The 15,395-nt window shown below is 38.9% G+C and overlaps 1 protein-coding gene across 1 annotated transcript in view; it reads right to left on the bottom strand.

The window, feature by feature from the left end:
- csmd2 (CUB and Sushi multiple domains 2) overlaps window positions 1–15,395 on the bottom strand; it is a 216,642-nt gene that overhangs the window by 113,897 nt on the left and 87,350 nt on the right. Inside the window, exons 6-7 of the mRNA XM_019275463.2 lie at window positions 4,042–4,154; window positions 2,135–2,212 (exon numbers count right to left, since the gene is read on the bottom strand). Coding sequence (XP_019131008.1) covers window positions 2,135–2,212; window positions 4,042–4,154 — 191 coding nt within the window. The remainder of the gene's footprint in view (window positions 1–2,134; window positions 2,213–4,041; window positions 4,155–15,395) is intronic.

The raw sequence follows: 15,395 nt of genomic DNA, 5'->3' as shown, positions 1-15,395 counted from the left end.
TCGCTGTCAAATGTTTTCTGCATTAAGGAAAATGTTCATGCATATGAACATGCCGCTCAAGAATGTGCAGATCACGTCCTGCATTTTCATGTTCACCGGAATTGGCAAATATTTGCACTGAACTAGGATTGCAAGCATCAATTCATTCAGGATACACCTTGACTGTTTCCCTGCTAACATTTAAGGACATCTTTCCCAGTGCACATTCCTGGTGGTGCTCTATTCAATGATGTCACTGGGTGCAAAACATTAGAAGTCAAAGTGCCAGAAGGGGTCAAATAAACTTGGCCAACCAGGAGAGCCCATCTGACTGACTGGGATGGGTCAAAGGTCTGCAGGGCCAAAGCAATGTGACACCTGCTCATTGGCCAGGGGCCCAGTTTGAGGCAAGACAGCCATGAATTTAAAACAAGGCTCACTGGTGTCAGCAGAAGTAACGAAAAGAAAAGGAAGGAGAAAAAAAAAAAAAGGAGGCTATCAGACTTACTGTTGAATAAACAGAAGAGGAGGACAATGCTGACCAACTCAGGAATATGCAACTATGACTGTCAGGCTTACTGACAACTACAGGAGATACTGTATTCTGGCTTATTCTCACAAAACAGCTGATTGACGCAAATATTTTAAGTTTGGATTTTTTTTTAGAATTTGATGCAAAGTCAGTATTTGTTTAGAGCAGCAAAAAAATGATGTGATGTGGTGACAGAGATCCAGTCTTTTTAATTCAGTTGTTGGGGAAGGGGGTACTGTCCTTACCTCAGTCTTTCCTTATCAGATATCGGATAGGTTTTTCTTTAGATGTGCAGAAGGAATACCAACAACAAATAACAACATTTTTTTGTACGATGCAGAGTGAAACTTTCATTATTAATCTTCTGTTGAGGTCCAAATACTGTTGTAACTAAATAACGTTTTACTTCATTTTACAGGTCAAGGGGAAAAATCTAAATCTTTATTATTTTTCCCTGGAAAAAGATGCTCCATGATGTACCTGTCTTTTTATTAAGTGCCACATTCAAATAATGTGAAATCAAAAAAGAATACTGAGAAAAGTGGACAAAGCTATAAAGGGAGTATAAAGGGAGTAAAAAGCATTAAAGCAATGTTAACAAAACAAAAGAAGAGAAAAGTGATTTTCTGAGAGAAACGAGGACTGAAAGCAAAAGTGGGAGGTATAAGTGAATAAAATGAATAGTAAATGGCCTTAAGGCAGGATTACCATTAATGCAGCACTTTTTTGTACAACAAGTTGTTCTTGAACCCTTCGAAATCCTTCTCGCTCTGACACTAGTCGGGTGACTCATGCTGCCAAGTTGTTAATGTTACAGATGTTCAAATAAAGCTGGATGGGATAATGAACAGTGAACCCAGACAGAAGGTGAGGGTGAACAAGGGCAAGGAAGACTGCCATGGCGAAAGGAGAAACCGATGCAATTACTGCTATCCATTTGCTATTAGAACTGCATCTCGAGCACAGACTGTGTGTCCTTTGTGCCTCTACCTCTTACAACAGTCAGCATTCCCCCTGTTCCTCGACTTGGCCAAGATGTAGGAAAAAAAAAAACTTTTACATGACTTTGAACAAGAGTTGAGACAGGTGGGAAGCTAAAAAGGGACTCTCTGCCATATCCAATACATAGACGAACAAGTTATGCAGACAGCAGTTGTTCCATTTTAAGACTGGTGGATTTCACAAGCATATTCACAGTGTCAGGGTTGTTGTTTCTTGTACTGAGTCTTGAGTCACTTGTTTAAGTAATTCTGTGCAATGAAAAAAAAACTGCACTTCCTGAAGGTCCTGCGGCTATATCTGCTGCTTACCCATGAGCAAAAATGCTTAAACCCTTAACGGCACTTTGGACTAGCAGTATAGCCAGTGGTGTCAGTCAGCTGTGAAAAAAATAAGTTGCAATAGTGATACACTAAGGACATCCATATAAACTTTTCTTAAGCATAAAATCATTGTTTGCTTTCTTATGAAGATGTCAACTTAGAGATATTTTGAATGTTGTCACACTGTATCAGGTAAAGCTCAGCCCGCTATATTAAACTTCTTAAAATAAATATAACTGACATTATTAATTTCAGATCGTTTTATTTGCAAAGCACTGTTGACAATTAAGATGTGACTTACACACTGATATCTTGTGGTGGTTGTCTTTGCTCGGCAACATCTTGACACCTCGAGACTTTAGTTCAGTCATCTTCTTCACTGTAGAGGAAAACAGAGCAGAGACACATGTAAGGCAGAAGAAAGTGCAATCATGACACCCACATTTCAGCAGTGTCTCAAATAAATCTACAACCTACATATGTTTAATGTTAGTCCATAAAGGTTATACATTTAGTTTGCATAAAAGCAGAGAGCTGAACTATGTGCATTTACTGCAAACATGTAAAAAAGGGTATAAGGAATAACATTATTATTAAATAATTATCTGTTAATAAGAATGCCTATGAGAAACAAAGCCACTTATTTCTATACAATAAAAATTTTATATTATTGAATGTTATGATAATTGCAGAGAAAATTAAATAAAAGAAAGCCATCATAGCAAAGCAAGAGGCTCATTTAAATGCATATTTATTCATAAATTTCAAAAACACCATCAGCGTTGTCTGTGCACCCCTTCACACTCATCTTATTTAATTACTTTGATGCTTCGTGACAATGAAACTTTACTTGTTTTGCACAAGAGTGATTTTTATCCTGCATAGTAATTTGAAGCTAATGTGACTTGTGTGTCAAAGCCTGTTTATTATATGTCACAATATGTCAGATTTGTTCCCTGAATAAAAAAAGGAGGGAAAAAAGATATTATGATGTTTCTAGTGAGGGAACTAAGCTATTATGTGTGTTTGGTGTGGGTTTGGTGGGGTGGGATTTCCTCTGCAATGTCAAATCGAGGAAACTGAAGAAAATCAAATAGCCAAACAGCCAAAGACGATATACAATATATTGTTTCGTCACTCCAACATGCCGTGCTGTGAAATCATGGGAACTGTCACCACGAGAATGAGTGGTGGGGGGTTGGAGGAGATGGAGACAGTGTTTAATCAAATTAAAATATTAGTCTCTCATTCTCTCTGATCTCCTAAACATATTTATCTAACATTGAACCTGTAAACCCACAGGCTCTTCACCTTTTCTTTTCCATATTCTTCTCTGTTCTTTTTTATCTCTGTCTTCTCATGTCATCTCTGAACTTTCCAGGGGAAGGTGAGATCCTTAGAGATCACCTTTTTTGTGGAAAACTAATCATTTCTCCCTGCTCATCCCTTCTCAAAGCTGACCCCTGAACCACCAAGAATAATGGGATTGGAGACGGATGCAAAGGAGAGGCAGGTTTTCATATGTGACAGTGTGTACGTGAGTACTCCTCTACACATGTTTGTGCAGTTGTGTGGTGCCCTAAAAACAAGTCTGTTTATCTTGTTTTTCTTGAAAGCAATCCCAATTATCCTGTCAAAATAGTGAAATAATTTCACTTTCGCTGCCAGTGCAGTCTAGAAATTGGCAAAATCTTGAAACAAGGCAGATCATTTAAGGAAATGTAAGCTCATTTGCACTATAAACAAGATGAATGTCAGTCTACCAACAGTCTTCCATTATTGGACCTAATAATATATTGATGGTTTTGTCTTGGAGGTTGTGCCTCTCAAGAGATATTGTTTTTTTCTGAGGAAAGCTCATGAGTGTCCAAAGTGTGGAGCTCATCTTCTAGGGATTACCAGTGCTGCCAGGGCTGCCAGTGACAACATTGTGATACATATGATAATTCTTGGGTACAAGTGGAAATTATATTCTGATAAACTAATTTTGGGATGAGAGAAAAGTTCAGTGAATCACTGTGTAGTATGTATTAGGATGGATTCTTGTGGGAATCAAGAATATTTAGATAAAATATCATAGAAATCCGGCAGATATTTGCTGATCAATCTGTACAAAAACTGGCACACAAGACAGCTGAGAATTCCATGTCATGGTGGTAAATTTTGAATGATCATCCTTTTAAAAATCAAAAGTACCCTCAGTCTTACCTTGGTACTGGGCGCTGAAACCTCTCAACTTGTGGTTGCCATCAGAGGTAAAGTGCAGTCGAAGCCAGTTTTTGCTGCTAATGATGGGTGAGGGGAGGTTGGGACCAGTGAACCTGTAGACACAGAGACAGGGAGAACAGTATGTTTGATTAGTAGTGTTTAGGCATCGTAGTATTTTAACATGCAAATGCAAAGGTAGCAGATGTGAAGCTGCAGAAATATTTAGCATATCCTGTAGGTTCATTAATGAATTTAAAGTTAAAACCTACCAATAACATCTGTAACATCAATCTAAGCTCGGATACACTTCCTTAGTACATGGACTCAGACTGTTTATACAGTTTTTCTCAGGGACACTATTTACACGTTAGTGTGTTACATGTATGATTTACTGTAATGGATACACAAATAATTTCTTCTGTCACTGTCAACTGCAAACAGAAAGTAATTTCTCTGTTATCTTTTATTCACTCTCTCAACTGCCACTGTGAGAAAGGATTGTGCTCGCTTATGCTTCTGTTTTGTGCCATCAAGCAATTATGTAATCCATCAGATTTCCAATAAAGTCAAGTCCAATGGCAGACAGTATATTATAAAGGCTGGCAGAACCTGCCAGTCTTCCCGGTGATTGTCTTGTTTGTTTATGGTAATTATACTAATGTTTCAAAATTAATGTGGCAATGACTTTGAGATGTTAAAATGCTTCACCTTTAAGATCTAATAAAAGGATGGTCTTGTATTTAAAAAGAAAGTAATGTTAACGGCTCTTAACCAACCTGTGACCCGATAAAAAAATAAGACCAACCATTGGCATTTGCATAGAAAGGACACTCCTTTTATTGCTTTGAATAAGTAGCAGCGAATTATACTTTACATTTAACACTTATAGTGCCTCCTGATCTGTATGATAATCAAGGCTGTAGCTTACGAAGCACTTCTTTAGTTGTAAAAGTGATTTTGGGACACATCATCTTTTATCTTAAGACACACTAACACAAGGGCACAGAGGAAGGAGAAACACGCATACTTAAAGCATTCTGAAAGACTTGGATATCAACAGGTTTTTGGATATGGGCAGATATAGCAACATTACACTAATCGGAGTATGCATGGTTGCATGTGTACTGGAGTATTAGCGAAATATTATCACAATGAATGAATATATTTTTGTGTATTGTTTTGTATATGGGGTGTTAAGACATTTCTACTAAAGCCAGCTAATGACTAATCAAACAATCAATGCTACAAAAGGATATGGTGCTAAGGTAAAGGTCAGGAGCACAGTTGGAGCCCACCTAAATTCCTACCCAGCCAATCAAGCTTCTTTAATGCTAAGTCAGACAACTTGTTGAAAAGTGTGAGATTTTTTATTTTATTTTATTTATTTTCTGATGATTTTATATACAGGCCCAGTTCTATGAAGATGTAAAAGCATGCAGTCATCAGATTAATATTGTACCCTTTGAATAATAAATCGCAAAGTGGAGTATATATACAGGCATACAGGCTACGTGGGTGTGTCCATGTGCACCTTTGGTTCATAGATAGATAGATAGATATACTTTATTTATCCCAAGCTGGGAAATTATAGTGCAGCAGCAGCATGACACACAGTGACAATAGACAACATAAGAATACAAATATAAAGAACAAACTATACATAATAAAATATCAAAATAGTAATAGTAAATAAAATATATTGTACAAAAGTATATACAGCAAATTGGCAGTGTTGATTTGGTGCAAAGTAAGAAAGGAGAAATGTGCAGTGACTGTAAATTATGACAGTTATATTATTATACAGTGTAATGGCATGTGGCAGGAAAGATTTCATGTATCTGTCCCTTCATGTATGTGTAGCAGTGAAAAAGCGCTGGATGTAAATATGATGTGCTGGTAAGTGTCATTTTCAATAACTAGTTCAGCACAGTAATTGACATAAAAATTAAATAAACAGTATTTACCCCCACAGAATTTTGGCTTGCATGGCACTTCTGGATCGATGCATACGCACCAGAACACCTTGCTTAAGCAAAATTGTCAGATTCACCAGCTCCTGGGGCATATTTTAGGGATGACTTACAAAATTTTGAGTTTTGTATTGCACTAGCCAGCAGCTATACTGCTGCTGACATTAACCTCTCAGGTCATCTCTACTTTGCTCCACACTGACCACTTCTGCTGCTTCTGATGATTCAGAAACAACGCACTGTCCATGCACCAAATGATTTTCACCTGGGGACAGATCAACCCTTTTCAACAACTTTTTTAAAGCAATAAAACAATTTCATGAAATTGCTTTAGGTATCTGATATATAAAAGTAATCAGAAAGAACAGAAAGTCAGACATGCAGTATTTACCGGCTTCCTCATATACAGGATTGTCAAGAGGATACGTTAATGCAGTATTAATGATAGACTTGGGCTCTTGATTGTCCATTTCATTCACTGAACATTCCATTATCACCCCTGACTTATGACTTGGCCCCCTTTTTTTTTTAAACATGGCCACAATTAACCCTTCTTTTCAGTGTGGCCTGGAGGCTGCATGGTATGATGAAAATAAGACTAAAATGTGCAGCCATGTCATGCGACTCTGGCCTTGATTTACAACAGAGAGTGCGAGACTGATGAAGTGAGTCGGCCTGCCTCAGGAGATGCTTTATCACTTAGAGAAAGGGAAAGATGAAGCATTGAGGGGGCTTATGTAGTGTCTGGCACATATGCGTTTTGAGTGCTCCTACTAGGACAGAGAGCACCAGAATCACCTCTGGCTCTTAGCACATAGCTGGTCCTGAGACAGCTTAAAGTCCTGGGTACTAAACCTCACACCAATGAATTACAGTATATGACCCCCACTTGCACGCACAAAGGAATCAAGCCAGCACCAAGATTTTAATGCAAACTCTTAAGTTGCTCCCTTTCACCACAGGGACAAATCAAAACTTCTCTTTGAATAAAAAGGCAATTTGAGCTGGAATTAACTTACATTAACACCCAACTAAAGACGGCCTTGCGATTAAGAAGAGGATAAGTAACTGATGGGTATGCCAATAAGGATTAGGTGATTAATAAATATGGGATGAGGGATTAACAGGCTAGCATAAATATTATTTTGACCCAACGTCACCTCTGCCTTTCCCCCATTTTACTGTCTGCCTCATTTTTGTGCTGAAAACAGAAATCTTTTAGGGTGAAAGTGACCATAGGGAGCAACAGAAAAAGTCCTGAGCTGGCTGATGGAGGTCTCCTGAAGGGTGTTGTTGCTACTTCTATAGTTCCTGTTCACCTCACCCTTTCTTACTTTCTCGCTGTCTGGCTGACCATATTAGATTTTATGCGGAATTGTCTTGAGAGTGCAGTGCTAAATCAGTTTCCATTTCCAGGCCCCAAAGCTCCTCCGTCTGAGTCAGACTTTTGATGATTGTCCAAGAAATGAATTTTGAGAAAGGGAAGGTGGAATGGAAGCACATGCAGGTGGTGTTCTTGACTGAGGGGAGTGAGCTGTGAACCATACAGTAACACACAGAGCTTTCAAAAAAAGCAGCTGTTTTCTGTGCCTGTGCTTTTACTTCCATTACTATTGCATCTTGGGAACATTCACAGAAGACCTGAAATTGTTTCATGGTTACACAACTATAAAAGCAACATCTGATTTACAGGTATCAGAAGTCAAATTTGCAAATCCTTGTTGCTTAGACTTGTCAGACTTTCACTGTCATATTATGGTTGAGGGTCTTAGAACCACCAGTCAAATTCCACTTACGTAACACAAGCACAAAGATGCCCTCCATAATGATGTGATGTGACTCATTAAATTGTTAATGCCTTCAGGATTCTGAACAAAGGTCGTCATCATCGGGGAATTCAGAAACTCTTCCCAGTGAAAATTGGTCTTTTTTTCTGCTTTATATTCATCGTTTCATGTCGTCCGTTTTCCGTTCAAGGGCCAACGTATCAAATTACTCTATGCATAATTACTGATGGGCGGAGTCTAGGTGTCAAAGGTTACTAACCCCGCATTAGGATCAAACGCTTTAAATCACCGTTCAGCGGATTAATTTGCTCAGATATAGCAACTGATGACCATATGTGTTCATGTGTGGGTGTCTGCATGCGTGCTGTGGCGAGCAGGCTGATTCTGGACAGAGAACGTCCCTGTTAATTGCAGCTACTTAGGCAGATCAATCAGAGCTCTGCTCAGTATGCAGGTCCTGGTCTTTACAGCAGACCGGGGGTCACAGTGACTTTAAAACCAAAACTTTTAGCATTTTAATGAGCTATGTGAATTATAGCACTGACCAGCCTATCCAGATGTACATGCAGGCACACACACAGACACCAACACTGGCAAACACTCACAGTAAACAGATATCAATAAATTCTTTTTCTAGCTCTCCCTCTCTATATCATTCTCAAACACACACACACACACACACACACACACACACACACACACATACATACATGCCAAGTCCTTCTGAGGTAAAACTAATCAGTGTGGAAGACCCTTAAGTCCAGAATGGCTGTATTAAAGCTCTGGCAGTGGAGCCGCAGCTGTGACCTTCAGATGTAACTGAGAGCAGACATACACTGGAGGTTTAAATAAACCACCAGAGACCCCTGGCTTCAAACTACACAGAACCCTCAACACTGTTCATTCATTTCTTCAAACAACAACCACCCAGGCAGTAAAAATCATCAACCTTACACTATATGTTAAGGCCAAAGTATTAAGCGAGGCCTTTGGGGCAGTTATGTCTCATGGGTCTTTGCTGCATTAGACAGAGGCTCTAAAAGCAAAAACAAGGCACTGAAGAAGTTAAAACTTCCACTGACCCATCAGAGCCAACATGCCTCGTATTCCCTTAGACACTGTGGTCCAACAGAGCCAAAATGGCTTTTATTCTTCCTCTCTTAGCCCTCATGTATTATTCATGGTCAGACCTCTAGCCCCATCAGAAAGCCTTGTTAAATCTTCTGAGGGATTCCTTTCTTCTTCTTCCCACAACTCATTTTCTGCCCTCACAGAACACATAATATGGACACTGATTGAAAGAAATGTCCTTTTGGAAAGAACAATGCACAGGCCTTTATCTTGGCTTGGCATCTTTTTTTAATTCATTTTTTTTTATTATTCAGGCTTATTTTGAAGCTTCCTACAAACACACTTTTGTGTTTAAGTCACTTTGAAAACAGTCTATAAACAATATAAGGAAAAAGCCACCTCAAGCTTGGTGTTAACTATGGGGACAACTGCCATATCACCTTGGCATCGGATACTCAATCTGCACTCAGATCTAAAACTAACCCTATTGGCTACTCTGCTATGCTGTTTCATTTCCTCTACCAAAAAGAAATGTATAGTAGCCACACCAGTACAAATCTCAAGCTACATAATTATGAATCTTTCCTTACAAGGACAGGATGTTCACATTAGACAATGTGTCATGTCTGTCACGCCTATCAGCATACTTTTAGTCATGGCAACAATCTGTCAAATTAAGTGTGCAAGTGGTGTGTAGAGAAGGAGAAACTCAGGTGAAGAACTGGTTTATGTCAGGTTATTAACTATCCTGGATGGCACTGATAAATTTAACAGTTTCAATAACAACATTTCTTCGGTCAAACTGGATTGCAATAATTAACACTTTGGAAGTTAGAGGATACCAAAGTACAGCGGCTATAATCAATGTTAAGACCAAATAATGAGTAAATGGAGGGTTTTTGCTCAACAAATATTGGTGGAGTTGTTGCATTTGCTTGCTCTTCAGAGGCTGAATCTCTAAACTAACGAATCCCGTACCCATAATACAAACTGATACCCTGCATAATATGTGGATCTACTTTTGCTTTAATTTGGTTTAGTCACAATGTGTGAGATTATAAACTGTTATCATTTTATAAGATATTATAAAACATATTTTAATGCTAAGGCATTTAAAAGTAACATTCACCATCAATAAAACCACTGAACACTACCAATGCCAGTTCTTCTTACACCATGACCTCTGCTTTAAATTTTGACGGTAACTTTTCGAGATATGTTGATAATAGTCAAAAAGGCTTATGGACAAGCAGTAGAAATAGGGCAGAGTCATAAACTGAAGCAGCTCAATCCATGGAAGTAAAGAATTTAGTGCCACTTGTTCTGCAATTGATCCCAGCGTCAGCGTGATTTATTACTCTTGTTTAAAAAGTCAAGGTGGATGTGGGCAAAGTCACAGAGAGCAAAGCAATGGGACTGAACTGTTATCGAATGGACTGTGGAACAATGCTGATGAGGAAACCATACAGAGTCTAATGGCTGAGATTATTGAATGTTTGCCTTCAACAAAACAACCCACACAGGCACAAATTACTTTGACTAAGATGAAGCCAAAGACAAACACAGACATTGTCAAACTCGTGGTGGATATCCTCTCCATTCCTTCTCGTATTTAATTTCTGTCGCACAAAGCTGACATGACGCTTCGCCATCATCACCAGGGAAAGTCGCTGAAGATGCACATGTATCCTAATACACAAACGCACAAATACACACACCATCCATCACACTGCTCAAAACAACGTGTGCACATCTCAATAGGTGTAATCGTCTGCCGGCGGTATTGGATCTGTGGTTAACGGGAGAAAAACAAATGAGTTTCCAAGGTCACTCTTAAAAGCAGGAGCGATAATTGAGCCCTCTCTTGTAGATCTATCAAACACAACAATAAACAAATGCCAATAATATCCCAGGGCAGATTACGGGGACATCATCCTTCACTTCCATATGGGAGACTGGAGGCAATATAGACAAGAGAGAAAACAATGAGAAAGACGAAAGCGACCATGACAAGATGAGCCAGGTAGAGATGCAGATGTGTGTGTTCCTTTTGGGGGACACTTAAGTTAAGGGAATCAAAGAAATCATAGTTTTATTACATATGTACCTCCCACTACGATCAAAGCTCAACAAATGATTCTGACAGCAGCACTTCCAATATTTTCCTAGTTACCTCTCTCCCCTCCTAGCAGAAGCCAATTTGTATTTTTTTAAAACAAAGTATAGGCTACAATGAGCAACAGAACCAGTGCCAATGACTACAATGCAAGCATGAATTAATAATGTGTTCTCCAACCTGATATATAACTTTACTCCCATTCAAAAAGAGTAAAAATATACAAATGAGCCATTTTGTTTCAGGTAATGCCATAGTAGTTATGAAGAACAGGAGTGGTTCACACCTATTAGTCAGTATTTATTTGCAATCTAAACAAGTAAAATTATTTTATCCTACCTGCAGTTTTATTCACTTGCATAAATCACATTAAAAGAATTAATATCAGATCAGCTGTCAGTTAAATTGGACATCTATGCTACGCTGGGCCTATCTACCCTATCTCTCTATCCCCTTGTGGTTTGTGTGTGTGTGAGCTGTTAGTTTTTCAGAGTGAGTCTGAGATGACGCAGTATGCAAGGAGACGGGTGAAACCATGCTAATGATATTGAACCTGGCAACACTGTCAAATCCCCCAAACACAGCCAGCACATTGTATTCCCTTGATACCAGAGCATCCTGGAATAATGACATTGTTATGCTGGGAGCAAAGTGTTTATGGCATTTTGCATGCATCTGTTTGTTTACATGTGATTGAGTGTCCGTGCACAGTGTGTGCCTGGGTGAGCATGTTTCAACAGAAAACATGTCAGATGCTTCAAATGTTTGCATGTGCTTACTAGACTGAGAACTGCGTAGGGACAATGATCATCCTTTGGTTTCCAAATGTTGTATTGATGATTTTTAAAATATAACTATTCTGACGATGTGCAGTCGTCCCTCACTATATCGCAGTTCACTTTTCGCGGACTCGCTGTTTCGCGGATTTTTTTGGTGTAATTTTGCATGCTTTTTTTTTACAGCGTACTGTACAGTATGAACGCGCATTGTGTTCTGCGTCCTGATTGGCTAAGTGAGAACCGCACGTGTGTTCTGCGTCCTGATTAATTAAGGGAGTACTGTACAAAATGCGTGTAAAAAGGTGTATAAAAGTGTGTGGTTAGGGGTTATACGGCCTTAAAACATGTATAATAATTGTAAAACGCGGATTTCGTTTATTGCGGGTTATTTTTAGAACGTATCCCCCGCGATAAACGAGGGACCACTGTACCGCTTTAACTTATACTTATCTCAAGTAACTGCTACTGGTTTCAGGAGATGCCGAACATATTCATCTTTTTTTTTTTTATTATTTTTGAGGCTCATGTGGCCATTAAATGCATGCATGATTTAACAGGAGCCCATTAGCAACAGCAACTTACTGGCATTCATAAAACTAAATGGCATATAAACCTGTGTTGCTATACAATCTGCACCTGTGCACTTTTTATAATGAAAGGACTGAATAGTGCATAGTCAGAACTTTACCTTTAAAACAAAAAGCCCCAAGGCTCCCACGTATTAAAGGGTAGTAGAGTACATAAAGGTCAACATAAAGTATAAAGAAAGCTAATTAACTACAAGTGGGAAAAATATACAAAGTAATAACAAACCATTAAAATCCATCTACGTTCATTTTTAAGGGCTACTTGTGAGGAATTCAAAGGGCTATTCTTTTACCCCTTTTTCATTCAGCACCACTTTCAAACCCTTACACAACAGTCTTCTTGACTCAACAGAGAATGAGTGTGAGAAAATAGACTAGTCAAGGATTCATGATAGGGAGACATTTTTACCACACCACTTGGAAAACAACAGCCACAATCTCTATTTCTGCACTTCATTTTTGGATTCAGTGGCGACTATCCACACATCTCAGTGTTACTCTAAATCACCCACTCCTATATAAGCTACTATTCTAGCTCTCACATCATTGGTCTCTTTATCTTTTATTATTTTTAGACATCAGTGAATCCTTACTCAAATCCCACTGCGCTGCTTTTTCTGGCATCTTTTCAGGTGGACTCTGAAGAGGCTCTCTGGACAGAAATAAATAAGCGTAAAACTATTTTGTGCCAGCGCAAAGTTGTTGATAGCACCAACCGACATGGACCTAATGCCATTTTTATCAAGCCCATTTCTTTGTGCTTCCTATTCTAGGATCCAAATGCTCCCCCTCACACTATGGTGGGTGGAGTGGAGCAGCTGAGTAGTGATTATGCAGATCAGGTTGTGCAGTTTTCGAACACTTTTTGGCAGGAAATTGTGCTCACATTAACACTTACTCACATCACAAAGGCAAGCATATATAGAGCAAATTATGTGGCTAGACGCCACAAGGCGACCTCTTTCTGTTGACACTCGTGTATGTTCATTTGTCATTTTTTTATTTTTTATTTTGACGTCAAATTTAATATTCTAATGATTATCAGTATACATTTTATAATGTAATCTAGCATGAGTCTCATTGGATAGCATAATCTTAACAAAATTATCCACAGTAGTCTGTAAGACATAATAAAACATATATAAAATGGTTTTCATACATAAAATGAGATGTGTGACTCACTGTGCATTACTGCACACAGGTCATGTGTAACAAACAGTTCAGTTGAATAACATTTTATTTTACAACCCTGTAATGTAGTCTTCAGATTATTTTTTTTCAGTGTTCACATCATTATCCATAGTCAGAAACTGCAGTGTCTCCAGAAATGTAAATCCAACTTAAAAAGGGAAATGATCTGCTCTTGGAGGCATATTTGAGGTATATTTGTACCTTGCAGCTCTGCTTTCTGGGGATGAAATCTATTTTCTCCTCACAAAAGTCGGCTTCTTCCAGCCTATTAGGAACCTGTCTGCTGCTTTTAAACTGGATGACAGGAGTTGATTTGATTTGATTTGAGGCTGATCATCCTTCTCAGCCATTTTTCCAGTCTGTGCTGTAATGCACCAGCATCACAACTGCGGTTTGTTTGCAAACGTGCCTGCAATTTCAGAGACACACTGACTGAATGAAATGAATGAATACCATGCGACTGAAGGGCAAAATGTCTGACCAATGAGTTTGCCAAATATAAAATGACCGTTCAACTCACTCATTTGCAAATCCAGTTCATGATTTATCAATTTTATATATTTTTTTATTGGCTAGGTGCCACTATGGAAATGAGCCAATAGACAGAATACAATGAGGTGCCAAAGCCAAGATCTGTAAGTAAAAGTGTTCTACATTAGGATAATTATCATCAGACATCAAGACAAATGACAATGACTCTGCATTGATCATGTAGCAAAGCCACTAAAAATGCATGAGCAAATTCAGTTTACAGTCATGTGTTACTCTGACCTTGAGGCAAAACTAAAATGCAGCTCATAAAAGTCACTCTCCATGTGACGCTCTTTGAGATGGGATGAACTAATTATCAGACAGTTTAGTTTTCATGTCAGCACGACGCTAACAGCCTCTAAAGGTTTTAAATTGCTTCCTCTAATCTTTCTCTGTGATTCCCTAATTTCCAGTGTCCCCTCCCCATTATTGTCATAATGCTTTTTTGAACTCAAAGCTCAAGCTGAACAGGCAGATTGTCTCAATTTGAAAAGTACAAGTGATTTACCGATCCTGATTGTTAAGCCACATGTTTTGCAGTCTTCCCTATGCAATAAAGAGCCACTCAGACAAGTTGGAGAAGGATAGAGGCTGAGCCCCAGATGGACATCTGGTGTCCCAGTTGCTCCCCTCTTTCATCTCATTCAGACTCGGCTGTCCCTTGTGGCATCACTCGCTCAATGTCCAGTCATATTACAGTACAGTTCTATTCCTCTATGTCTTTATAAAGTGTAATGTATTTCAGTTTGTTTCTCACGATTTTTGTGACTGAGTAGCATCCCACTGAGCTTTTGAGGATAGATGTGAGCTTAGTGATTTCCATGACAGGAGAACGGCAAATGTGAGAGAAAGAAGGCTTCATGGTGGGAGGAAGAGAGGAAGAAACAGGCAAGAGATGAGTAGCTTCCAGAGTACATAGGGAATGAGTCATCCAGGCACCAAGAGCTGCCAAAACTCAACCACAACCTTTATTTTCAGTGCCTCTTCTTCCACATTGTCCCTCCTGCTGTCCACCCACGGTATTTTATTCCCAGGAGCTCCGTGTATTTGTTTTCTTTTAATTAGTTTGAGGGTCGCTGACAAAGCCATTCTATTGTGCACCAATTCAAAGATTGTTCCTAATGCATGAACTGAAAAGTATGGGATGCAAAAAAGATAGAGGAGGCCTTTATTTCACCAGTGTTCACTGGCCCTTTGTCCGGCTTTCACAGTTCGTTTTTTAGAGATTAGCGTCTGTTCTCTTTCTTTTGCCATCTCTCCCTGTAATCCCTCCCTCTGTTTTACTCCGCTGCCCCACACCTACTTTCGGAACAATATGCAAA

The sequence above is a fragment of the Larimichthys crocea genome, chromosome XIII (assembly GCF_000972845.2).
Source record: "Larimichthys crocea isolate SSNF chromosome XIII, L_crocea_2.0, whole genome shotgun sequence".
Classification (NCBI taxonomy): Eukaryota; Metazoa; Chordata; class Actinopteri; family Sciaenidae; genus Larimichthys; species Larimichthys crocea.
The sequence above is the reverse complement of the archived record's forward strand: the minus strand, read 5'-3'. Positions and strand labels throughout refer to the sequence as shown.